At 38.3% G+C, this 27,234-nt stretch overlaps 1 protein-coding gene across 5 annotated transcripts in view; it reads left to right on the top strand.

The window, feature by feature from the left end:
• The window catches only part of pnpla6 (patatin-like phospholipase domain containing 6), a 35,841-nt gene extending 8,862 nt beyond the window's left edge, over window positions 1–26,979 (top strand). Inside the window, exons 9-36 of one of the 5 annotated variants that reach the window (XM_030135938.1) lie at window positions 29–109; window positions 893–1,021; window positions 1,378–1,458; window positions 1,707–1,842; window positions 2,019–2,090; window positions 2,831–2,931; window positions 3,364–3,522; window positions 4,400–4,477; window positions 4,593–4,798; window positions 5,034–5,165; window positions 5,294–5,417; window positions 6,085–6,198; window positions 6,302–6,377; window positions 7,144–7,293; window positions 7,405–7,468; window positions 9,198–9,366; window positions 9,473–9,655; window positions 9,835–9,953; window positions 10,606–10,762; window positions 11,030–11,146; window positions 12,788–12,857; window positions 18,020–18,136; window positions 20,027–20,175; window positions 20,324–20,476; window positions 22,323–22,439; window positions 22,557–22,644; window positions 23,011–23,153; window positions 25,130–26,979. In XM_030135938.1, coding sequence (XP_029991798.1) covers window positions 29–109; window positions 893–1,021; window positions 1,378–1,458; window positions 1,707–1,842; window positions 2,019–2,090; window positions 2,831–2,931; window positions 3,364–3,522; window positions 4,400–4,477; window positions 4,593–4,798; window positions 5,034–5,165; window positions 5,294–5,417; window positions 6,085–6,198; window positions 6,302–6,377; window positions 7,144–7,293; window positions 7,405–7,468; window positions 9,198–9,366; window positions 9,473–9,655; window positions 9,835–9,953; window positions 10,606–10,762; window positions 11,030–11,146; window positions 12,788–12,857; window positions 18,020–18,136; window positions 20,027–20,175; window positions 20,324–20,476; window positions 22,323–22,439; window positions 22,557–22,644; window positions 23,011–23,153; window positions 25,130–25,198 — 3,354 coding nt within the window. In that variant the 3' untranslated portion in view covers window positions 25,199–26,979. Of the gene's footprint in view, window positions 1–28; window positions 110–892; window positions 1,022–1,377; window positions 1,459–1,706; window positions 1,843–2,018; window positions 2,091–2,830; window positions 2,932–3,363; window positions 3,523–4,399; window positions 4,478–4,592; window positions 4,799–5,033; window positions 5,166–5,293; window positions 5,418–6,084; window positions 6,199–6,301; window positions 6,378–7,143; window positions 7,294–7,404; window positions 7,469–9,197; window positions 9,367–9,472; window positions 9,656–9,834; window positions 9,954–10,605; window positions 10,763–11,029; window positions 11,147–12,787; window positions 12,858–14,321; window positions 17,248–18,019; window positions 18,137–20,026; window positions 20,176–20,323; window positions 20,477–22,322; window positions 22,440–22,556; window positions 22,645–23,007; window positions 23,154–25,129 lie in introns of those variants that run through there. The other 4 variants (XM_030135923.1, XM_030135930.1, XM_030135944.1 and 1 more) reach the window with 4 other exon arrangements.
• Window positions 26,980–27,234: the final 255 nt, after the last annotated feature.

The raw sequence follows: 27,234 nt of genomic DNA, 5'->3' as shown, positions 1-27,234 counted from the left end.
GGATCGTCCTTTCATTCCTGTCTTCCAGGATGGCAAAGAAAGTGTGGTGAAGGAGGTGTATGCAGGAGACAGTGTCCACAGCCTCCTCAGCATCCTAGATGTCATCACTGTAGGCTGCCACCCTGTTCTGTCCATACACACAACACTGCATGCAAGAGTTTTTCTTTACACTAACACACAAAACCCTCCCAAACACATAATCACACACTCACAATTCACACTTCTGGGTGTGGATGGTTTCACTTCTTCCTGTCATAAATTCTTTACATTATGGCATACCTTCCTTACTGATACACATATGACTCATATTGACCTTTGTTGTTAATTCAATGATGGTTCAATATGAACTAGATTTAAAATATTTTCTTCAAAGTTTTTCCTGAATTTTTGTGAATGAATTATTATAAGATACCATATATCCATAAATAGTGTCTAAAGTTCTTATTTAGTTCAGTTGTATGAGGCACCAGGTCTTTACTTGAAGCATGCTGGTATTTGGGCTGACATTCCTTTATTTCTTATTCTCTATGATAAATTCATATGGTGATATTTAATAGAACACCACAGTCTGCAAATCCAGACCAAAGAAGTTTTATAAACAGAACAATTATATAGTTGAATTTATTAAATCAAAGGAGTAACTGACATGTGCTCTATGTGACAGTGTGGATTTGGTGGCCAACCTGTACTTCTTCCTGGAAACCTAATGGCCATTATCAGAGGCCAGAGTCTTAGTAGACCTCAGTTGTCTTTTTATTTATATTAATATAACATTTCCATATTTTTCAGCAGCTTTACACTAATGTCAGTAGAAAAAGTGTCTTAAAACAGTAGCTTAGAAGTTAAGAGAGTGTGGAATCATGCTAATTTTCTGTCGGGTCCTTGTGTCCAGGGCCACCAGAAGCCTTACAGAACGGTGTCAGCACGGGCTGCAGAGGTTTCCACTGTTCTACGTTTACCTGTAGAGGCCTTCCTCTCTATCTTTGAGAAATATCCTGAGAGCCTGGTGCGGGTAGTACAGGTGAGTTGTTAGTTAAATATTCATATTTAATACTATATTTAATTTAGAGCTCTAAGATGTTGTGATTTTTATTAATTGTTTATATGTGCTTTTGGATCTGTAGTGCATTTTGGTTTTATGAATGGAAAGTGTATATTTTTGGATATTATGTGTTTATGTAAAAATAAGAGCTCAGTCAATCCCATATGCATCACACCAGCTTTTATTCTCTGTACTGAAAATATGGTAGTTCCAATTATAAATTTATACATTCAGATTCAACAGACACATTCACATTTATGAGTATGCATGCACTCAAACTTAGAAGTGATTTTGATCAAACCATGTGTTATCTGCATCCTTTCGTCATTTCTCAGATCATCATGGTTCGTCTCCAAAGGGTCACAGTCCTGGCCCTGCACAACTATCTGGGGCTCACCAATGAGCTTTTCAGCCATGTGAGTTTATCATGAACACACACATAAATTCTCTCTTTCAAGACAGTCATATGCAGATATCTTTTTATGATGTGGTTCGGCATCTCTTTACAAATTCTACATCATTAGCTTAGTAGCTCTAGTCATAATAGAAACAGTATTTGCATGTTGTTGAAGTTGTGCCTCTGTTTCCATGCTCTCACTGCTCACACTTACTGAGTGCATGTTTCCCTTACACTCATCATCCGCATACATCAATTTTCATAAAGGAAATGCAGCCCATGCGTTTGCCACCTCAGTCACCCCACGCAACTCGTACCAGTCCGATTCGCCATGGGAAGCGCTTCGGCAGCCTGACAGTACCCGAGGAGCATCGAGAGGCTGCCATTAAGGGAGAAGTAACAGGTATTGTGCTGTATTAAAGGATGATATGTTGGGTATCTGAATCTGTTTTTCATCAATCACGTACATACATGTAGTATAACTTAATAATACATTTATGGATTTTGCCTTAGAGTTAATAAATAATCATGCAGGTATTGTTTTTGGTTACCTTTTAATCACTCTAACTTTATATGCAGGAGAACAAGGGAAAGATGGAGCAACAGTGCCAACTCTTAGCCGGACCATCTCCATGCCGGTGGACATTGCTGGTGAGGGATCTCTCTCTCTCATCTATATTGTGTTTCCTGTTTTGTTTTACAAATATATATGAGATTTGACATATTGCTGTAATCATACACTATATAAATCACTTATTAAAATGGCTTAGATATCTGAGGATGCGCAGGTATTTTTTGAGAATTGTGTCTTTACAAAGTGGTTGCCAACGTTTATGACAGGAGCACTCCATCTCTTTTGATCTGAAACCTAACATACACCACATGCCTATGAATTCACAATATATGTGAATATATATGAGTTCAGTTCAAGCACAATTGGCTCATTACAACTTCACATCAGGTGCTTGAGAAGACAAATCTGTGCTTTCTTAAATTTCAATGTGCAGTTTGAGAAATCTTATCTTTCTACAGGTAAAGGCATGTTAACACAAACAGATGTTAACAGCTGATAACAACAAAGTTATGCTTTAAAAAGCCCAATAAAAATTATGTGAGCTCAAGTTGCAGTGTCAATTCACATTTCTATTTGAGTCATTTTTTAGTTTAAAATAACCCTAAACTTAACTGAAGTCATTTCTCTGCCACTGAGAGTTGACTTGTTTCAAACCCAATTCCTCCTTTAACCCTTTATTGAGAAATATCTGTATTTCATATATATTTAAATCTGTACTCCATATGGTTTTGTTTATAAAGTGCATTTGAACTGTAGAACTAACAATATTAAAATACAACAAAGTGAGATTAACAACTATTGTTCATTTTCTTTACAGGTATTCAGAAAAGTCTGAGATCAGACTTTGACATGGCATATGAAAGGGGACGGATCTCTGTTTCTGCAGAGGATGGGAATACTCCTCCTACCTATACCCGGGTCAGTACACTGGAAACTGGAAACACAAATAACAATGAATGGACTTTGTTGGTTTCCTGGAAATTAATAAGTAAAGCAGTGCTATTTGAGAAACAAATTTATGTTATACCATCAAGACTACGTAAGATTAAGATAAACAATATATTTTTTTTTTAAAATATCCTCTCTCTGAATCATTAATCTCTTACAGCAAGAAAGATTAAATATTTTTAAAATGCACTCATGTAATCACAGTTTGTCCTGGTTTAAATGTTCAAGTATGAGATTAATTGTTCAGTTTGCCAGACACAGATAATCACGTTCTTTCACAGTTGACTCATACAGTTGTAAAGACCATGTTAATTACCTTTATAATAATTCAGAATAATTTTTATTTGATTGATTTTTAAATAATTTCTCTTTTCTTATATATGGTGTCATTGTGTATCTCAGGAGCGGAAGGTGACAGTTGATGAGGTTCCCTCAGGGATCTACTTGTACCCAGAGGAAGAGCCAGGAGTGGACAATATTTTCACACCTGTTTCCAGCCGATCCAGTGCTGCTCTGTTTGAGGAAGCTCAGAAAGAGATCCTCAAACTCATGAGGATTGAGGTTTGTTTTAGATATTTTAATAACTAATCGCCATTGAGTGTGCCAGAGTGCATCACATTGCTCTGTAATTGCATAGTTGTGACTAGAGAAACAGTTTAAAGTTATGGAAGGTCTGTGTCTATTTCAGGGTCTAAATGTGCAGCTCGTGCATTAGGTCCTCTCTCAAATAGTATGTGTATGATGAGGAGGTTCAGCTTTTTCATCAGTTGGCAAATAATAGGTTCATTAAATTGTTCTTTTTCTGCATGAATGAGTGCATTGTCATAAATCATCCATAAAGCATCTGCTGACAGATGAACATCACCATACTATGGAAAAGAGGTCAGCTATTATGTCCCTGTCTGTATAGGTTCCAGGGGGGATTTCATTTTCTTAATTGTTGAAACATCAGTTTTCCCTGTTAACTTTATAAGACAATGAAAAAAAGTGGTAGAATACATGTGTTAAATATACAAATGTACTTGCAAAACACTTCAAAATGTGCATGCTTTAGACTTAGAACTAGCAGCCGAAGTCTTAGTCTGGTCATTAACACATATTTCATGCTTTTGATGCTGTAGCTGATAACCACTCTGTGAACTGTTGTCTACGTATTGCCACACTTAATATTTCAACATGTCTTTTTAGTGTCAAGGCACTAAAAGCAGAACAGGCTCTAAATGTGCAATTCTCAATCACATTTGGAGCATTTGTATTGCAATAGGTGGTAAACACTCTTTCCACTTTCCGGTGGGAATTGTCTCATGAAATCTGTCAAAATTTCTTTATAGTCTGAAGTACATTAGTGTGTAGTTTTACCCAAACATAATAGAGATATTTACCCTTGATCTTGTACGTTGGCTCAGTCTTAAATCTTTGTCTGTCCTCTGTAATCCAGGACCCATCCTTGTTAAATGGGAAAGTAACTCTGCACCATGCAAAAGCTGGAGCTGTCTTAGCCAGGCAGGGTGACCAGGTACTGTATTAAAGGCACAATGCCATTCGCAGGTCTGAACTATCTCCTCGTACCTGCAATAAAGTAATGTCATACCCAAATATTTCTCCATCTGTTCTTCATTTTACCCCTTCAGGATGTGAGTCTGCACTTTGTCTTGTCCGGTTGTCTTCACGTTTACCAACGAATGATCAATAAACAGGAGGCAGTGTGCTTGTTTGTGACCCACCCGGGGGAGATGGTGGGACAACTTGCTGTACTTACTGGAGAGCCCCTCATCTTCACCATTAAGGCCGTCCGAGACTGTACTTACCTTAAGATCTCCAAGTCGGACTTCTATGAGTGAGTTGGTTGACTTAATGTTTCTCCCCCCATAGTGCAGTCAGAGTAACTTAGTGTGCTTCTGTTTTCTATGTTCTTTTTAATCAAATACTTATTTATTCTACCTAGAAATGTTTTAAGCTTTGTATTATGGCCTGAATCATTCAGCCAGTTTATTTCAGTCTTGTTTAAACATTTTGACAGGTTGCAAAAGCTACATTTTTATAATGTCTGTTCTGTGTGGTTCCCTCTGCAGGATTATGAGGGAACAGCCCAGTGTGGTGTTGAGTGCAGCACACACAGTGGCCATTCGCATGTCCCCATTTGTCCGGCAGATGGACTTTGCTATAGACTGGATGGCTGTGGAAGCTGGCAGAGCCCTTTACAGGTACTCTATTTCCAACTTTTCCACATTGTAATATTGTGTAAAAAATACGCATGGCCATTTTCTTTCTTGAGTTGTATTAGTTCTTTTTGTAGTTATTATCCCATCTGTGTTTTGTTTCTCATCTTCAGACAGGATGACCAGTCTGATTGCACCTACATTGTTCTGAATGGACGTTTGCGCTCAGTCATACGCAAGGCAAATGGCAAAAAGGAACTAGTTGGGGAGTATGGTAGAGGAGACCTCATTGGAGTGGTGAGCATGTGACTCTTTTTGTTTTATTACCCTGCCCCCTCGAAGGGGAGGCAAGGGGTATTGTTTTTGGCTCTGTTTGTTTTTTTGTTTGTTGGTTTGTTAACATTTTAGTAGCAAAACTATTGGTTGAATTCATACCAGATTGGGTTTATAGATTGCCACTAGTGACCCAGAATGGATGTGATTAAATTTTGGGAAAAGTAGGTCAAAGTTCAAATTTTTGATCAATTTATTAAAATCTTTATTTTTTTCCCATTTACATATAATGGCTGAAATGTGTCTATGTCTATGCTGACATCAGCACAGGCACAGACATGATGACAGCACTGGATCGATGCCAAAATAAGCTACAAGATGTGCAAAGGGTGGGGTTTGTTGTGTCTGGTAAAACTTATTTGCAGTCTCATTTTGCTTGTCAGAAACCTGTCAGAAGGTAAACGTAGCTCATGGCGTTTCTTAGATCTTAATGAGCCATTATTGAAAGTGCTAAAGTATTTTTGCTTCAATTTTGATTTTCAACATGAAGCACTATAGCACTATTTCCTCATTGTTGAAATGTATAATATATGTTTGAAATATTTTTCCAATGTAAACCATACATCATGCTTGAAAATATCATTCTTGGTACCATGTATCCATCCTTCTATTTCTGTTTACTTATCTGTAGGTGGAGGCTTTGACCAAACAGCCCAGAGCCACCACTGTCCACGCTGTCAGAGACACAGAGCTGGTCAAACTGCCCGAGGGAACACTCAATAACATCAAAAGACGATATCCACAGGTCAGAAATGCAGCACTGATCACTGAGACTTTATTAAATTGATGTTGGTGTTTTGTATCTATGTACTGTTGAAATGATGCTAAGGCTTAATGTCTGTGCTCAGGTGGTGACAAGGCTGATCCACTTATTAGGCCAAAAGATTTTGGGAAACCTGCAGCAAGGTCGTGGGCCTTTCTCAGGTGAGGTGATGGATTTGAGGAGGATTTCAATAATTGTTATTGATGTAAAGTTACGATTATAGTAGCTGTGGATGAAAGAAGAATCACCACGCTCACAACGAGGCTCTTGAACTTAGCGTCTCTTTATTCAAGTGGTACACTGGATCTCACATAACACACTGAAAAAGTTGTGTGATAACTTTTATGAACATCTTCATGATCAGTCAACAAAACATAGGAAAATAAATTACTTTCACTGGAAAAAAGGCAAAATTCAGAGGATAATATTTTAATAAATGGTGATAAATCACTTAGGAAATGTTAAATAGAGAGAAAAATTCATTTGGGAACTGCCCCAAAAGTCACACTGGGTCCTTATGAGTTAAAGCTGCGGTATTTATTTATAGTATACCAACGATTATAAAGCAGTGATTATTCAGCAATCCATAAAATCATGCCGTGGTTAATTGAGGATGTTCAGACTTTTCAGTGAAAACAATGTTTTTGTGTCAGATATGTTGAAGAAAATGTTGCAACAGTTTCATTACAATGACAAACATCTAGATTGATGATCGATTAGATTAGATTACTAGACTGATTAACTCCAGTGGGAAATGAAGTATCAGACACCAAAACCAAGTAGAGTCAAATCAAACCAGTATTCTTGCAGTGAAAAAGCTCCCTAAGTTCTGCCTGTCATTAATTTGAATATGTTTATAAATTGTCCCTGTGCACATAAAAACCCCTTTGTTCCATTTCTCCTACTCTTTTTCACACTGCCCTCCAGGTTCAGCTCTCAGTCTGCCCAGTATGACGGCCAGTGCTGATGTCACTAACCCAGCCAGCAACCTCTCCACTGTGGCTGTTCTGCCCGTGTGTGACGACGTGCCAATCAATGCATTTAACCTGGAACTCAGCCATGCCCTCAGTGCCATTGGTAGGACCACATGGCTGTTTAATGTCCATCTGGTTTAATGAATAACATTTACAATATCACATCTGGCACACGTTCAACTAAAATGCTGTACTGCTGTTGTCTGACACTTAGGGCCCACACTGCTGTTAACCAGTGACATTATCAGAGAGCGACTGGGTGCTTCTGCTTTGGACAGGTATGTTTTACAATAAGACTAAACAATGAATTGGAACTGCATCATCACTGCATTATTAACATGCACAATAAATGCATCACAAAAAGATGCCTTAAATACAGTGAAAGAGATTAGTCATCCATAATCCATTCACACATGTTGAGCATGCAAACATTTGCCCTCTCAGATGGACACATAGGCCATGCATTCACACCATTTTTGTGGTAGATAAAGCCTCGGCTCTCCAGGCCTTAGATTACTTTTGTAAATTTGTTGGCGAAGGCTATAAGGTTAGTTGGTACAGTGTTGTATGAAGTACTGAGAAGTCACACTTGAGTAGAAGTACAGGCACCCTCCAAGTCACCAACTGAAATGCTACTCAAGTTAAAGTCTTAACTGTATTGTAACTTAACTGTAACTGTATTAATTGTACTTAAGTATATCAAGTAATCTACAATTAAATGTACACAACTAATGAAAGCAAAAGTGCAAGTAAATGTTAATAACAACCTTAATAACAACCAAAGGCAGTCAGAATTTTGAATATTACGCTGTTGCACACATCAACAGATTGCCAACGGGTTGAGCGTGAACCGTCATTTGCACTTGTTCAATATGCAATTAGTCCCAATGACAAATCAGCTTCCTGACTTTGTTGCAGTCACTGGTAATCTCAGTGGTCAAAACACCAAATTTCTTTTAATTTATTTTTTGTAAGGAGTAACGATACTGTGCATTAAAAATGTATGAAATATGAAAATGTCGTGAAGTAAAAGTGAAAGTAAACAGATTATAAAATACTTAGTGAAGTACAAAGTCTCCCAAAACATACCTGAGTACAGTAGTGAAGTATTATTACTTTGTTACTATATAACACTCAACTGGTATGATGGAAGGAGAGTAGAGCAAAGACATTTTCATTTTATTAAAGAAGAGCACAAAACTGCTGTTTTTAATTAATTTGGGTTCAGGACAGATGACAGGTAGTGTATAAAACACATTGAACAGTTGTTCCTGTGTAGCTGGTACGCAAACTTCAGTATTTGTTAATTTATTGCACATCCCAGATTTATCTCATGCTGTGCATTTTACTCTTAGGGCGTTTTCACACTGCGTACCCTAGTCCGTATCCGAGTATGTTGGACCCCAAAGTCCGCTTAATTTTATCAGTGTCAATGCAAATGTTCCATGTGCAAGTACCATACCTGACTCCAGCTCAGAAGGTAGTCCTGGGTATGGACTGCCCGTACTCCAGTTCGGTGCATTGCAGTGTGAAAGCGATCTGTGCCCAAGAATGGACGTGACCTCCTGTTGTCTCCTGAAAAAGCCTCGGATCCGCGCAGCACAGGCTCACCATATCGACCGAACCACATGGTGATATCAGGGACAACGAAGGTCACTCTTCTTTACTTTGCCTCAAACAGGCTAAGAGATAGACAAGTATTGCCACCATTGTAGACAAATGAACAGAATAGTCACTTGGTTAATGACGTAAGGGTTTGTCTTCTTCTGACTTCCACATTTGTTGGATAGTGACAGAATTCCTTCCACACCGCCATCTACTGTTTCGGCCCAGTAACACCCACTCATACTTGGGCACGAGTTGCGGTGCCTGCTTGTGAATGCAACATCTGCGGGAAAGGTGTGAACATATCCAGCTACAGCACAGATCCGGATACCCAGTCTGAAAACACCCTTAGATATTTCCCTATTTTGACTCTCATTGTTATTTCTCTCCTTTGTCCGCCAGTATCCATGAGTACCGTCTGTCCGGCTGGCTGGCCCAGCAGGAGGACATCAATCGGATTGTGCTGTACCAGACTGACAACAGCATGACCCCGTGGACCCAGCGCTGCATCCGTCAGGCTGACTGCATCCTCATTGTCGGCCTAGGGGACCAGGAACCTACACTGGGAGAGGTGTGTGTGTTTGTGAGAAGAAAGCACAACAAAGACAGTAAAGGTAACAATGGACAGTTCAAATACAAGAGCAACACAATGACTTTCTACTCTCCTTTCTTTCCAGTTGGAGCAGATGTTGGAGAACACAGCTGTGCGAGCTCTGAAGCAGCTAGTCCTTCTGCACAAAGAGGATGGGCCGGGTCCCTCCAGGACAGTCGAATGGCTAAACATGCGTAGCTGGTGCTCTGGGCATCTGCACCTCAAGTGTCCCCGTAGAGTGTTCTCCAGGCGAAGCCCCAGCAAACTGGTAAGATGCCTTTTCTTTTGTTTACAGATTTATATTTTACTTAAATAGATATGTATATGTAACTTTTCTAAAATGAGCTTTGAACGTGGAGTCATAACGTCATCATTTGAAAGACCATTAAGGGAAAAGTACAAAAACACTGGTTGTTGAATGATATCATGATGGTTTTCTATGTGCAGAGGGACGTGTATGAAAAGGTGTTTGAGAAGACAGCAGACAGACACAGTGATTTCTCTCGGCTGGCCCGAGTCCTGACTGGAAATAGCATCGCCCTAGTGCTGGGAGGAGGTGGAGCCAGGTGAGCAGAGCTCAGTTTGTACCAACATACAAAGAGCAGCTTAGCTTAAAGGTTCAGTGTTGGACATTACAGAGTGCAACCAGCTGAATATCACCCACTCTCATGTGCTTCAAGAAAAACATGAAGGGCCTTCGTTAGAGCCCTCATTTGTTTTGTTTGTTTTATGATTTTCAGTTAATTGAGTTGAGGGGATAATAACCACACTCAAATATAGTGATTGATGGTAATGTACCTTAACACTGCATGACACCCTGAGCTGCTGTAGAAACAATGTAATGCAACACAATGGACTCTGTGGAAACTACTCGCTCCTTCTATTGGTAAAAACACCTCATTCTGAGGTCACAAAACCTTAACTCCACTTAGTTTTGTGTGATTTTTATACTCTACTGTCAACATAATTATGAAGAATATATTCAGTTTCTGCAATGAGATCCTCCTAAGTCCCAGTAAGTCTTACACACTTGCCCTTAAAATTAAAACTTAAATAATTTCTAAGTTTAATAGTACAACTTTTATGCTCAGGTTGCAATTCTGATATGTCACTATTTTTTATCCCCCATTAGAGATATAAATGTCCCGTTGATAATGTTTTAATCCATCCTGTGTACCAGTCTATTGTGTAACTTGTTGTATTTTTTCTCTAATGCAGAGGCTGCTCTCATGTGGGTGTGATCAAAGCTATGGAGGAAGCAGGGATTCCTATTGACATAGTGGGAGGGACATCAATTGGCTCATTCATTGGTGCACTGTATGCTGAGGAGAGGAGTGCTGTTCGGACCAAACAGAGAGCCAGAGAGTGGTCCAAGGTACAACTCCTATTTTCATCCATTCTGTCAATGCATCCACTTTTCTACTAAACTGGCTTATTCAGCACATGATCAGAAGGAAAATGTTCATCAACTGGTTTTAAACAAAAATCCTACAATGCCAGGTCAGCGTTGTAAATGAGAACTGATTCTCAATTGACCTACCTGTTAAAATAAGGGTTGAATAAATAAATAAATACTGAAGTCAGTCAAGAATGTACAAAGTTGACTGTTTAGTGTTAACATACTGTTTTTCCTCTTCAATAGGCAATGAATTCAGTTTTTAAAACTGTCTTGGACCTGACTTATCCCATCACCTCAATGTTCTCGGGTTCTGCCTTCAACACCAGCATCTATAAAGTTTTCCAGGACAAGCAAGCTGAGGTGAGGCAAAAGGTTATATGTTCCATAACAAAATACAAACAGCACCACTGCAGCACATTATTCCAAAACACGAGGGAAATTTACGACCTGTACAGGGAATACAGACTGTGCAATAGCAAAACACTATGTTGAAACAAATTATGGCTCATGGTTTTCTTTAAAATCCTATGGTACTCAGTTCATTAGGGTCTGTAACTGATGCTGAAAATGGCAAGTACTGACAAAGCCGTGCATCTTTTATGAGTTATTTTCTTTTGCAGGGATTTTGTCATTTTAATTCCATGGCTGGCTTCTTCTTGTGCAAATGTTCCATTAAAATGACATCTCTGCTGACTCTGTTTTGCAGAGGCTCTCAGCGCTGTTGGAGACAAGTGTGATTCATTTTAAAGAAATATAAACTAAATAATTCCTCCCACCATCCATAGACATGCACTGATAGATTAATTGGTTTGTCTAAGGCCCTGTCCATACGAAGACGGTTTCGGTCGTATCCACAAAAAAAGTTTTGTATCAGATTGGCGTTTCATCCACATGAAACTGGCATTTTCAGTCACTGAACCTGCAACTTTTTGAAACCGGGTCCCAGAGTCCATAAATCTGAAAACGCCGGTTTCGCATCTTCGTCTTTACGACCAAACCGCCACTTTCTAAAATGATGATGTCATAGCCCCACCTCTCTAACCTTTCACCCTGGAAGCAAGACGCCGTTTCACAACAGCAACAACAACCACAATGGCAGATTACAGAGTAGTGCTCGTGTTACAACAGCTATTGAGCTTATTGGAAATATTAAATCAAAATCCTTGGCTACTTTTTCATTACAATGAGCAACAAACAACCATAGCTAACAAAATTCACTACATGCTCTAGGATCTACTGCGGAGAGTTGTTGTCGTTCTTCTTCTGTAGTCTATGGTTTGTATATACAGCACGCAAGCTGTATGCGCATGCTTCACGTCTTCTTTTCTGTTTTTTGCGAGAGCATTACAATGCCACATACAGGCCTGGAATTTGAACTACATCGTTTTCAGTCATTTTCAGTGGTTTTGTGTGGACACAGATATTTCCTGAAATGACTCTGTGTTTACGGAGCACTTTTTTGAAAACAACAAAGAAAAAGATTGGATTGGAAAAGATGTGGTTTTGTGTGGACATGGCCTGAATTGCCCATAGGTGTGAATGTGAGAGTAACTGGTTGTTCGTCTCTATGTGTCGGCCCTGTGACGAACTGGCAACTTGTCCAGGTTGTACCCCGCCCATAGGTAGTTGGGATAGCCTCAAGCACCCCCCACAACCCTAGTGAGGATAAAGCAGGTTCAGAAGATGAATGAATGAATAAACTAAATAAATATAAACTAAACTTCTTACAGAATGATAGTAGAGGAAACAGGTCTAAGTAAGACTACATACATGGTTGCGATACATCATGAATGGAATAATAAGAAAGAATAAGAAAATCGACTGACTGCCATACATTGGAGTCCACCTTTAGCTTTGTAACTCTGCACTTTGGTTGTTTAATAAATTTAACTTGCATTTTCCACACTTTAAGATGATGGCTTTTTTTTCACTTTACCTATGAATGTGGAGCATCATTTACAATAAGGTTTGGGAACAATTCCATCCTCTCTTTTTTCCCAGGACCTGTGGTTGCCGTATTTCAACGTCACAACTGACATCACAGCCTCGGCCATGCGAGTTCATCAGGATGGTGAGTGGCAGCTGAGCTGACGACAGGGGCAACCAACCCCCGCTCATATTATCATTTGATGAGTTTAATGTTTTAAAGCTCACCACAGTTACAGCAATTTATTTTTAGCTGTAGGTGAACAAACAATATGCAACACACATAACATGTAGAAGACAGCTAATTACACCTTCTCAATATTTAACACAGCTCAATCTAATAATACTGCTCTGAATGACAGAAAACTAATGAATGTGAAACTGGTTATTGGTACATGACTGAAAAGTAATTGAACAGTGATTAATGTTGCAGTCAGTCAGTCAGAAGAATCACAGTGACTAAAGCTGTTACCCAAGAGAATATACTGACATATAGCTGTACTTTAATGACTTCAGGAGGTATTTTAGCATGCATTAGAGACAGGAATCTGAGGCAAGCGGCCAGATTTCAAAGCTCAATTAGAGAGAGATTCGACTGCATGCTAGCAGAGCTGTTGTTGAAGGTGTGCTCCAAACTAAGCTGATATTGGCGTCTCATTCATTGTGCACCAGTGTTGGTGTAAAGTACATGCTACAAGTAAATTAGTTATAAATAATTTAATACATATAACCATTAAATAATTGTTCTATATTTACACTGTCCAATGGATGGCTTAGAAACATTAATATTCTTCTATCTGTCCAAACTGTAAAATGTTTGATGGCATATCATCATAAACTGAAGGCTAAATCCTCTTGTATTGTAAACCCATGATCTTGTTGAGACAAGCATTCCAGTTTCAGGTGTGTTTGGAGCGTGCGTCAGCCAGAGGCTTAGAAGAGCATTTTATTATGTGCAGCATGAAAGAGAAGAGTGTCTAGATGTCCCTGTGCTTATGTTTGCAGTTACTGAAATAAGGACAAATGTGCTCTGTTTGACTTGTATAAAAATTGATCATCTTTACAATAGCCAGGAGAGTAGATGTAGCTCCACACACACAGTAAACCCTACAAATCCAGTATGCAACATTCTAGACTATGTGATATATTTTCATAACCAATATCAGTATGTACTATTAAATGTGTAATGATATTCATTGAAATATAGAGAGTTATTATAATTCAGGCTTGGCTTGGCTGGATTTGAGGGTTTTGTGTGCTGGCAGGCCTGTGAACCCCAGAGAAATTCTGAATGCTTATGTTTGCATCTTGGCATGTGTATCTTTACTAACTGCTAGAGCAAAGCCTTTCCCATTCTCCTTGCACCATGATCTGCCTCCTTTACTTTTTCCTTCCTTTATTTCTCTATTTCCATTCTGAATCTGATTTCTTTACTTCTATCTTTATTTAAAGAAATGTCACTTTTTAGTTTGCTCTTCTGTATTTTCCCTCTTTTTAAATTCCATTTCTCTTCACATCCTTTGTTTTTTTAACATATTCCCATTTGCTTAATTGACAAAACTGTTGCCATTTTCTTTGTGCCCTCATATTTTATGTCTAAAACTCCCAGACTATGTCTTAGACTATGTCTTAGGTGACTGCACATCACAGAGCAGCCCATGTAGAGGTTTTAACATAGAAAACATAACCATGTAGTTGCCTTATTGTTCCCTATGTCTATGTCAACATGTAGGATCCAGAACACTTCACCCTGCTTTTTCTCCTTGCTCTGTAATAACACCCCATATTGCTTCTTCTTTACTTCCATTTTTAGCCTCCTGTAGTTTTTCTAGTATGAGTTTGTCATTGCAAAGAGTGTATGTTACTTTGAAAGGTACATAGTACTATGAGTTTAATGCAAGTGGCTAATTTTTTCAAAACTCCCAGTTCGCCTTCCACTTTTTGTCTCAGTCTACAGTTTGGCGACGTTAGCTAGAGGCCCGACTGTACTTCTTAAAGTGATGGAAAACCTCTCTCCTCTCTCTTTTCTCTCTATCTCTTTCTCTCTGCTTGTCTTACTCTCACTTTGATTGTTGAACCTGTCATCTAACAATGCTATTAACACTTATTTTAATATACTTAATGAACACATCAAAGTTTCCATCACCGTTTTGGTTATTAGGCTGAGTCACATACAGTATATACGTATCATCACAGATAGGTTTTAGTTATATTTATTCAATTGTATGTTCTTACCAAAGTATTAATTTTAATATTTTTGAATCTCGTATTTTTATCATTTACAACAGACTGTTGTGCCTTGAAAATTGAGATCACATTTCAACGAAACATGTAATTTGTTGTAGAATAAATTCTCTTTATATCAGAAGTTCTTTCAGTTTGTTAAAAATAATAGGATGACGTAAATAATGTTGAGCTTGTGTTCCCATTCTTTTCAGTCTCTCTCTTCGCGCGTTTCTGTCTTTCTTTTTCTGTCTCTCATCTCACTCTCTTTCAGTACTCCTCTTCCTCTCTGTCTCGTCATTCTCTCGTTTCCATCTGTGACGTGGAGTCCGGCCCATATTTGATGTGTTCCTCCTTCTCCATCTCCATTTCCTGACAGGTTGCGTCTGGCGCTATGTTAGAGCCAGCGCCTCCTACACCCCTTATTTACCTCCCCTCTGCGACCCCAAGGATGGCCACTTGCTTGTGGATGGTTGCTATGTTAACAATGTCCCAGGTCAGATTTTTAAAAACCCGCTCACCAGAAACCTCCTCCTTCATTCCTAAGCCGTCAAACCCTCTTCTTGTCCTCACCCTCTCAAATTTTCACTTTTAACCAACCCCACCCTGACCAGTTGGACATTGGCCCATGGTTTGGAAGGAAAGATTAAATCAACCATTTGCCTTTTGGATCGATCCAACCAGACCCCCATTCTTTAGCCAGAACTATATCAAGTTGGACACACACTTTTCAGTTGTAACTTACAAAAGAAAAATTTTAAAGTAAATTTATTCTTAGATGCGAAGTTTCACCTATGCATGTCAGGATATCCGTGAGTCATAGACGGATGCATGGTTTAATATCGTCTTGTCCAGTATATTTGCTACAAAGTTCCTCTTTTTATCTCATGCTGACACTTCTTTTTATTTCACTCATGGACTGTTTAACTTGTATGCAGTAGGGCTACCCCCAACCTAAGATATGCCTTGTTGACTTTTTGGGCTGAAAGGAAAACTGTTTGATTTTCACATTGTTAACATTGCACTACATTTCAGAAAAATACAAAAACCTTAACCCTTTAAACTATGTACAGTATTTAATGGACTTATAAAGGGAACTGCTTGCTAAAACAATGATTTGATGAAGCTAATTCTGCAAATTTATGTAGGCCATCCGATATTAAAGTGAGTGCCCATGCTAAGTGGATAGCGTTTGGCTAATTCCTCATTTCAAACAAAAAGCTGTATTTGAGGTTAATGAGTAACAGACGAATGCCTGCAAATGGATCGTCCTTTACTCTCTCATAATGACCCCACACTTTGAATCTTGTCCTGCATCCAACATGTGCAATATGCAAAGATAATGTCTTTCCATAACAAACGATGTGAATGAGTGTTTCTAGCTCCTTTTTATATTTAAGTTTGGCTTTTTTACCTCCTTTTTTGAATACACATCTACCTTACCAATCAAAACTTGGTCCTCTCATCAGTTAACATATGGTCAACCATTTTGGGGGATTCCTTCTGTAACAGACATATATGTAGTTGAGGTCAGAGTTCGGAAAAAACGCTATGTATCTTTTAATAATGACGGTAACACTTTGCTTTGTCAGACTGACTCACCTAAGACTTTATAGGACTGCACTCTGTAAGCATCTCATCTGTCTCGCTGTTGTGGGTTCATTGTGAGTTTCGGTGGGCCTAAGTGTTGTCTGTCATGTGGACTGAAGTGCAGCTTGTTCCTCTTGTTTCATCCAAGGAGGTCCCTGTGAAGTCGCTTTTTGTTTCATTCAGTAATTTTTACCGACCAGCACCTGTCTTCTCCCCTGGCTTTGCTTCCTTACATGTGCATGCCAGTACTAGACTCAGCAAGCCAATCAATATATTTCACCTAAATATATATTGATGGTATGTAATTTCTTTTTTTGTTTTTGGGAATATGTGTTCTGGATCCTGCTGTTGCCCATAGAATATGAATAAGACAAAATTAAAGTGTCTTTAAATCAGGTCTTAGATTCTCCTCAGAACTTTTACTTCATCCATTCAGATTGACTGTTCACACATACTCCACGCACAGTTGCACCCCTCGCTTTTCTCTGCGGTGCTCCTTATCCTTCCAATCCATGCAGCGCCCGGCCTGCTCATGCCCCCTGCTGGCTCTAAGCTGTACAGCAGGGCTGAGCAGGCTGGTCGTTCCCTGCCATGTTCACGGTGCAAGATCTCCAAACATTCTCACAACATAGGCCACCGTATTTTCTATTTACAGACTATTGTACCGGGTTCCTGCAGGGTCTTAAAAACTCTTAAAAGTCTTAAATTTACAAATCTACTTTTAACACTTTAAAAAAGTCTTTAAAAGGTATTACATTTAATATGGTTGGTCTTAAGTTATGTTGCCATAAATTTGTTTGCTGGATTATGTTTAAATATGTCAGTTAAATGTCCAAGCCACAAATAAACTAATGTTATTCGACTCAGTTCCACCTGTTCCAACCCAAACAATTTACAATATATTAAAATTAGGAACCAATTATTGCTAACTTTGCAGCCTCCAGTGAGAAATGACTCGGAACGGTGGGAATCAAGGCGTTGGAGTAAATAAATACATTTTCCTAAATTCTAGGAGTCACAGATTTTTGCCAGTATGGCAGTGAAATAGGCATTAAATTCTGTTCTAATAGTCTTAAAAAGTTTTATAATTAATTTTTTGAAACCTGTAGGAACCCTGATTGTATCTTTTAAGATCTGTTTGTAACAGTTACTTAAAATTTGTGATCACATGTTACAAATTGCCATTGTTGGGACATAGTTTGGAGATTCAAACAGCCTTGGTGCTCTGTGATGGATGCCATTTACTCTTTTTACCTACTGCACAAGTCATGCTGGATGTCTGTGCAAGGTAATGAGGTTTGCAGTGGTGTACAACAGAGTCTAAAGGTGGGCAGAACCACAATCCTAGCAGGGATCGACCGCTTCCCTTTTGTCGACCTCCCTCTGGTGTTGGTATTGTGGTCTGCATCGACACTAACCTGAAACTTATAGAAAGCACTATTGAGATGTTATCCCCCTTCCTCCTCCTCCCTCCCTCCCTTCCTGGTGTGCCAGGCTCTCTGTGGCGCTATGTGCGGGCGAGCATGACCCTCTCAGGGTACCTGCCGCCTCTCTGTGACCCCAAAGACGGCAACTTGCTAATGGACGGTGGCTACATCAACAACCTGCCAGGCAAGTAGAGGTGGTATCTCCTACCCCCAAACCAACACACAGTCCTCAACGTCCTCTTAACTCCCACCCTTCAAGAGGAGGGATGAAGGTGGAGAGAGGGACGGGGATGATTTTGAGGAGGGGTTTTAATACAGTTAGTTATGTGTAGACGTGGGTAAGTATCCAGTGGGCTCGGTGACAGAAGGAAGTGTAGTGGTGATGCTGAATTTTCCCCATTTGAATAATAAGCTGATTCAGACAACGAATTAATCAGCCTATGAGATTGGTTGAAAAGACAAAGAATAAAAGCAAACTGTGTTTATCCAACCCTGAAATGATTGGCTTTACTTGATGGGGAAAAAATCTGCAAGCAGAGTTGGAGTAAGAGTGAATTCTGTTCTTAGTATATAAAGAAAACAAACATTAAATATGAAAAAATATTGAACAGGGGAATGTGGAACTGGTTTTCAAACAGCACCGAAAGACAGAGACCAAAAAATATGGCTTCCATCAACAAGAAAATTCATGATATAAAACTATGGTGAAATGTTATTATATAGATATATTTGTTTGAAACCACAAGACACTGGTCTGATTTGAAAATAAGGTCATCTTCCCCTGAGGATGAAATGGGAACTATTGTATAGAGCTGGGTGATGTGATAAGATAAGTGCATAATTTTAAAACAGTCTTTTGTCCAAATGACAATTTAGTTTTTTTTATTATTATTATTTATTTTTTTATTTTTTTACAAGCTAACAAAATTAGCTCTAAAATTTTTGAAAATGTGGTCTGAAGTAGTCAAGAGCTGTAGAGTACACTTCAATTCTTTAAATAACGTTTATATAATTTTGCTGTATAACGTTTGCATTTCATTAAACATCTTTGTCGATATTAATTGTGTGTTACTGAATTCAGCCACATTGCCCAGTTCTGTATTTTTATTATTTATACTGGGCAATAGATTTAAAATCAGTATTTGCCAATAAATTGTCCAGAAGAAAAGTGAACTTTTAAAGTGATCTTTAAAGGGGCCATTTTTTGTCTGCAGACCTTTCTGTTCATAAACCCAAACCTCAGCACTATAATTTCAAGTACCCCTTGTGTAAAATTAAATTTTAGAGAGACATTAAATGTTTTTGACATTTATTATGGTGTGCAGAAAAAAATGCCCCTGTGTTTGTGTCTTTGTCATTTTGATAAATATACTCTACTGATGAAACACAACCATATTTCACAATATTCTGGACTGTGCAACTGTTATTCTCTTTTTATTTCATTATCTCTCTAATGATAGTTGCGTCTGAGGTTTGTGAAATATGGTTCTTTCTGGACCCAAACACTGATCCAACTACAGAACATCTTGTAACATCTGCATCCTTTTATTTCTGAATTTTATTAGTCTGTCTTATCCCTGAGGAGTTTTTGCCCAATCAGCTGTATTTGTAGTTGTTCTTGGCACACTGGATTAGTGCTTTGGGCTTGTGGAATGTAGTCCGGTTTCTGTCTTTGCAAAGGCTCTACACCACAAAAATCCTCACTGCCAGGCCTCTTTGGAGTAAAAGTTAACAAGAAAGGTCATGTTTTCAAGCCTTGTGCTTCTTGGTTTAGAAAGTATTTTTGTTTTTTAAAATGTAATTGTTCATTTTTAATAATTGGCCATAAATTTCTTATGTTAGTAACTGAAAAAGCTGAGGTTTTTGTGGTGCAGGTCTATGTGAATCTTATGACTCCTAAATGAAGGAACTGAGGTAATCCTGTCATGAGAAATAATATGGATTATTGTTGTCTTATCATTTCTGCTGCTGGATTTTGTTGTGCTACGTCTGTACGTGTATGTGTGTGTGTGTGTGTGTGTGTGTGCGTGTGTGTGCGTGTGTGTGTGATTGGCGTACATGTTACGGCTAACAGCGGACATTGCAAGGAACATGGGTGCCAGAACAGTCATTGCCATAGATGTTGGTAGCCAAGATGAGACCGACCTCTGTAACTATGGTGACTGCTTGTCTGGCTGGTGGTTGCTGTGGAAACGGATCAATCCGTGGGCAGAAAAAGTAAAGGTATAGCACAAAATGGTAGCACTTCTACTACTTTAACAGTGATCGACACCTCATGAGTCCGTAGGAGGCGCAGTTATTAATTTAAAAAAGTAATAAGTTCTGGTGGCGTGTGGTTTAAGTGTTATTCTCACACCGTCCTTTTGCCAAGGTACCAGACATGGCCGAGATCCAGTCTCGGCTGGCCTATGTGTCTTGTGTGCGGCAGTTAGAGGTGGTGAAGAAGAGTGCCTACTGTGAGTACATCAGACCACCCATCGACCGCTTCAAGACCATGGACTTCGGCAAGTTTGACGAGATCTATGTGAGTTACTTCCTAAATTTGGCCTGTTTTTACTTTGTTAAAGCAGCCTGTTCTAGGACTGAAGAGTGCTGTTTAACTTCATAACAATTAAAGCAAAGGTGATATTGATTACGCCTGCATATGAGGTAATCTAAAATGTGCAGAAATATTATTCAGCACTGCAGTAATGATATGACTTGTATTAAAAAGACAAATATTGAAGTATGGATGTTGGCTTTACCAATCCTGTGCCTCTCTGCTTTAATAAACACACTGCTAAGTCCCAAGAAAGCATGAATCAATAAAGAAAAATCCTCATGAATAATTAACATGATTAATGTAACATTAAATATTAAGTTAAAAGACAATATAACACAAGGAAATGAAACTGTTTCTCTCAACCTCAATGAGATGACTCTTGAACTAAAATATATGTCTTGGTGTTTATTCAACAAATGCTACATACAGTGCTGTGCAAAAGACTTAGGCCACCTTTAACCATGTTGTTTTTACAGGGTTGTAATGAGCATAATCTGTTACTCAGTCCCTTTATTAAGATACAGCAAGAACATACACGGAAATATTGTTTGCAAAAAACTAAATGGCTTCCACCGGCAGCAGTGAGTATTTAGTGTTCCAGAGGCAAATTGTGACCTGAACAGTAATAAACATCTGATGTGTTGAATGAAACAGTACAGTGAACTCATCTGAACAGAGGAGTTCAAGGCATGTTAAGTACAAAGTGAAGTCGCACTAAATACTGGACACTTGCAGCTGTTTACTTCTGAAATTCTTGTTTTTAATGCTGTTCTCATATTTCCGATATATTTCAGGTGTATCTTGTTACAGAGAATGACAAAAGCATATGTGCACTACGTATATATGTGCATTATCTAAGACAACAAACCTACTGGTGATCTAAGACTTTTACACAGCACTGTATATCTAAAGAATAAGAATGAGTCAAACAAGTTTTGGCGTGTGTCATTTGATCATGGATTTCAGATTTTTTGTCAAAAGCAGCACCACTCAAAAAACTATTATGAAATAAAATTTGGTGCATGTACGATTTTTCTTATCCACTGTATTTCAGAAAGTTGCTGTGTGTTTATCACAAATATTGATATCGTGATGACAATTTGCATTTACAAAAGATCCAAGGGAATTGATTTTTCATACATTATGCTGATAGGAAGCTAAAACATAGACTGTCGTGTGGAGAAGGGGAGGGATTAAATAAGTTATACTTCCTCCGACTTCTTTTCAAATATGTGAATGAAGTCATATTTTGTTTTCATGTATAAGTTTTTCATGTTTTCTTGCAATCTGTTTTATTTCTAAGGACTAAAAAGGATTACTTTTTTTGTTGCATATTCGGAATAATATGGCACTAAACTGAACAATGAAATATAACCACACTAGTTTGTTTGACCATATAATGTCAGTAGAAAAGTTAAATGAACATTGTTGGTTGTTTTGGTAAATTAATTCAAGATATTGTATTTTTAATTTATTTAACCTTCATTTAACCAGGAGAAAAGATCCCATTGAAATTAAGAACCTCTTTTCCCAGAGAGTCCTGGCCAAGAGGCAGCATGAAATGCAACGCTTAGTTACATCATACAGTTATAACATACAGTAATTTACAGGACAAGTCAATCTATGAAAAACAAGTGCAAGTCATTGAGTTATTCTCTAGCGCTTTGAGTTTGGATTTAAAAGCATTCAAGGAGATCAATTCAGTCAGTTTCCACTTTTTTGGTAACATATTCCATGTGCAAGGAGCAGAGTATATCATTTTTACATTACTGTAGAGGTATTTTCTGAATGTCTAGTCATTATATTTCTGTTTCGCCTTGACTCTAAGGATGTTGGATACCAGCATGGCAAACTGTTGTTTACTGGTTGGGCCCGAGGTGACATTATCGAGAACATGCTGAAGGACCACCGTTCAGCTGACTACAACGACAGCAAGAGAACTGATGTAAGAACACACACACACAATAAATATAGAGGCTGGTTGAAATATAATCATATGTATGTTCACCATATAAGTTATTACTTCAGTATGTAACATCTGTCACAATCTCTTGCCTTGCAGACCTGTACATGTCCAGGGGCTGATTTCACTGACCTTGCAGAGATCGTGTCCAGAATAGAGCCAGTCCAAAGCTACGTGAACACAGAAGGTGAGGATTAATGGAGGTGTGATGGGAATTAATCAAACTGTAGAAACTGTCTTTGTTTGACATATTTTAGAGAATAAAAAATGATTTTACTACCCTTTACTGCATATTAAAATCCCAAGCTCACAGCTTGTCAATTTAAAGCTTCCCCTTTGTGTTGTTCTCCCCCAGAAGAAGTGTTTCCCTTTCAAGATTATGTCAGATTTAATCAGTGTAATAAGTACAGAGTCAGAGGTTTCACCTGGTGGGTTTTATTGAAATACAGTAAGAGACGTCGCTGAAAATTTATGGATGCGATCTAAATGTGGTGGGTCAGTCATACAATAAATTCTCTCTGTAATGTGTCTTCTAAATCTAACCATTCAGCAGAGGAGTCAGACTGTCTGACGGAGTACGAGGAGGATGGAATGGACACAGTGAGAGAGGAGGAGGGGGAGGAAGAGGAAGAGGAGGCAGAGGACCCTGAGGACCACTCCCCTGGAGAATGGGGACAGAATGGAGTCTTCCAAACTGTAAGCACACACATAAAAGCAAAAAAATGTAATTGTTTTTGGCCACATTTACCTTTCTGCATCTACAAAACCCAATCCACTGTGATTAAAATGTCATCATCTGCATCAAAAAATACGGCAGTCTGCATTTAAATGATTGAATAACACAATGCAAAGACTATGATTTCAGAAGTGTATACTGATATTACATACTGCATAAGTACTGTGAATTGTAATATCCAGTGCAGTATACTGTGTATGGGAATAAAAAAAACTCTACATTCATAAGACGTGAAAGCCAGTTGTTCAGTCTGTTACAATGTCAGAGCTACACTTCCACAATATTGGACTGAAAGTGGTTGTCATAAAAAGCATCGAAGCATTTTAATTTAATTTTCACATATAAATCTAAAGTGAAATTGCTTGATACAAATGAGATTGTACATATCAGCTGCCTTTTTGGAGATAGCTTATGAACCCCTTTCAACATTTCAGACAGAAAGAGCGAGCTATTTTCCTGGAAAAATATGTATCATATAATATGTCATAGCAAATAGAGCCATGGCAATTTTATGTCGTTATCCCTGCAGCTGCTCATCTCCCCAGCAGCGCATGGACGCTATTCCTGAACAGTATGTCTAGATTTAATATATGGAAATAATGGAAAGTCTGGGAACAAAATCCAGCATAGCAGGTGATAGTAATGCACCTTAAATGCTAGAGGCCACCTGCCATTAAACTAAACAAGATGAGCCACTGTGGGATCCTGCAGTATATGCATATATCCTGCAGATAGATCAAGCACTATCCTGTGAAATTTGGCTGGTGTAGTGTGTCATCTGTGTATCTTGATCATACAGCGAATTTGGTTGAATCAGTATGGCAGTAGCAGACTGTAGAAGTGTGGAAGTTTCTAAAATCAAAAATGCATGACAATATAGACATCATGAATTTTTACACTGTAACGTGTAATGCACAACAGAGGGATGTTTATTCATGTTTACCCACTGAGATTGGTCACACTGATACTGGTATAGAAAAGATCCAGCTGTTGATATTAGTTTATATGTTGCTTTCGTAAAAATTATTTGGTAAAACTCTCTCTATAAAAGAGTTCCGATTAATCTATTTGCTTGTGCAAATATAAAATTAGCCTTGTACAGTAATGTAGGAAATAGAGAATGCAATATATTCATATAATCATTGCGCTCTTGACTCATTGACCTGAATATGAACTGAAATCGAACCATGATCCCAGTGATGACTCACACCTCTAATAAATAGTTTGCCATTTGGAATACAGCCTTTATTTTGGTTTTAGGATCACGTATTGAGAACCTTTAGATTCAGCTTTACTGAGCATCCAACCTTTACATGCTCACCAATACTCCGATCATTATCAGGTTTCTGGAGTTATCAGATTATTCAAGTGATCAAGTAAACAGGATAATCTGAAAGGCTTTATCTGATAACAGCAGTAATCTGATTATGAGATATTGGACTAAGACACCTAGATTTCTCCCCAATACTCCAGTGTCTTAATGCATGTATACAGGTTAATCTGATTTCTTTTGTTTGTTTTTTTTACATGTGTGCATGAAAAAAAAAAAATTCTATATAAATGGAAGTTTCACAGTGACAATGTGAGGAAAAAGGTAAACAACCATGGCACGTAGCATCATGAAAACTCTTGACATCCTCCATCTGCTTGACCAGAGGAAACACAGGAATGGCAACAGTTCCTTTAGAATGTCCGAGACAAGACCGGATGTTTTGAAAATAACAGGAAGTGTACGTCTTATGTCATAACGTATGTACGTACTCTGAAAGAAATCAAATAATGGACTGAAACATGTAAACCAGGATTTTTCAATTATCACATTTCTGACGTGCATGTAAACGCATCACATCTGAGTACGGTAATTATCGGATTACTCCCAGCTATCAGACTTTTATGGTTATGTAAACAGGCTCACAGACTCACCTCTGTTTTGCAGGATGAGGAGAAATCTGTGCGTCAACGTAGGAAACTCACCAGTGACACCTCTGAAGTGTCTGACTGCTGACAGAGGGCAAAGATGTGAAGGACAAACTTCCACTGGATCAAGAGCCAAATTATGGGTCCGTGTTGTCAAGGCGAGGGACTAAGACATCAGATCCTGCAGCATTTCAGCCTCTGAAATACTGGTTTGTTTCTGGAGGGAATCACTGTTGATCCTCTAACCTTCTGAATTTAAACATGCAGCAGCTGGTTTCCTCCATTTTCTCTTTGCTATTGCAGTGACTTCTCTTCACTGTCAAAAATCTAAATACATCAGATCTTCAACAGTCTGCTACTTTGACATGTGACTGACCTGGGAAGAGACCTCTGTTGAAACTCCCAGGTCTGCCCAGTAACCTACAAAAGAAAAATAATGGGAATTTTCAGGATCACACCCCATTTCTGGTTATTCAGGTCCAGAAAGAAGCCAACTGCATGTCTGGTCTGTCTCTGAATCTCTGTGTATGTCAGCATAGGTCCATCATTGCACTCCTTCACTGATGTATTCCACTGTCCTTGGATTTGTCATGTGTGCTGCGAGTGTGAATGCATGGTTTTATGTTTGAATGACTGCAGATCTACAGAGCAGTGAAGCAAAGACAGGAGAAGATGAAATGAAACTGAAGGAATGGGCATAGAAATGAAAGTTCAAGTCTAGTTTAGTTAAAATATGGAATAAGGTAGAGAGCATTGTTGGCAGAGTAGATAAACACCACAATAGATTTTATGTTCAGTGAACAGACAACCAGTTTTAGAAAAGAGAAACACATTAGGAGACATTTAGAAACAAATAAATTAAGTAAGACGATGCAGAAAACATGTTGAACGCAGATGGACCAGAGAGTGAACTGTTGTTTAATTTATTTCACTTTGTGCACAATAAAATAACTGTAAGTAGACTGAACTCAACAGAGGATGAAGATGGAGAGAACGTGCCAGTCGTAAAAATGTGACGAATGCGACGATTCGTGTGAGTGGGTGACACTGCCTGTGAGCTTCACATTTTGTGTTAAAGCTGTTTAGTTCAAAACGATGACACATTAAGTCGATGCCTTTTCAACACGTTCTCAGCAAATGGCGACGGAGAAGAGTTCAACTGAAACCTCACTCCACGCCCTCACATATGTTTTTCACATGTACCGTACTCAGAATTTCTGCGTTGAGTTGTTTGAAACAGTGTGATAAAAAAAAAAAGGAATATGCACACACACAAGGCATTTATTTCAGCCTGAAAAATGCTTTCAAATGTTAAAAATCTCACTAAAGAACAGATTATTGTCTAAGAATGTCATTTTTATGTGTAAAATACGCAGAAACCCTGAGTATTCCTTAACTTGAAATAGAAAGAAAGGCACCTCATATAACTAACCAACAGTTAACATGGACCTCTTATAGAAATTGTAACATGATTATATTATAATACACAAAGTGTTGATATTCATATGTATATGAGGTGAACATTTGTACGCTGACGCTTTGCTGCAAATCAAGGGAACAATGAAACAAAAAAAAAGGTTTCTTCTCTTAAAAATCCATTTTGTTGAATGGTTGCCAGATTTGCTTTTTGTTATTTATAAATGTTAACTACTGGCTTTTTAAAACTTTTTTTTTGTTTTTTTAATTTTGGGTTGGGGGTTTTATTTTGATTAACACGGCTTTAGCTGTTTTGCACTGAAATATTGAATCCTTGCTCAGAAGATGTTTGGTTTTTAATTACCATCCACCTTGCAATGCCAAGGGAAACTAAAGGAGAAAAAGAAATTATAATTTAATATGCATATTGGGAAATAAATGTAATATGCATCATTTTGTGGCTTCTGGGTTTTTTGTTTGTATCTTTTACATGCAGCTTTTCTTCCTCTGTATTATTTGTTATTTTCTGAAATCTAGTCATTTTTACATTTGGTTACTTGTTCCCTGTTCTCCAACATCATCATTGTTGTCATCATAGGTTTGATTTTACCAACTCTAGAGCTTCAGAATATTCCCTCTCATAGACGGTCATTATAAACTCAGAAAAAGTTAAATATATAAAAGTAAAAGGTATCAAACAGTTCCATC

This window comes from Sphaeramia orbicularis, chromosome 1 (assembly GCF_902148855.1).
Source record: "Sphaeramia orbicularis chromosome 1, fSphaOr1.1, whole genome shotgun sequence".
Lineage (NCBI taxonomy): Eukaryota > Metazoa > Chordata > Actinopteri > Kurtiformes > Apogonidae > Sphaeramia > Sphaeramia orbicularis.
The sequence above is the reverse complement of the archived record's forward strand: the minus strand, read 5'-3'. Positions and strand labels throughout refer to the sequence as shown.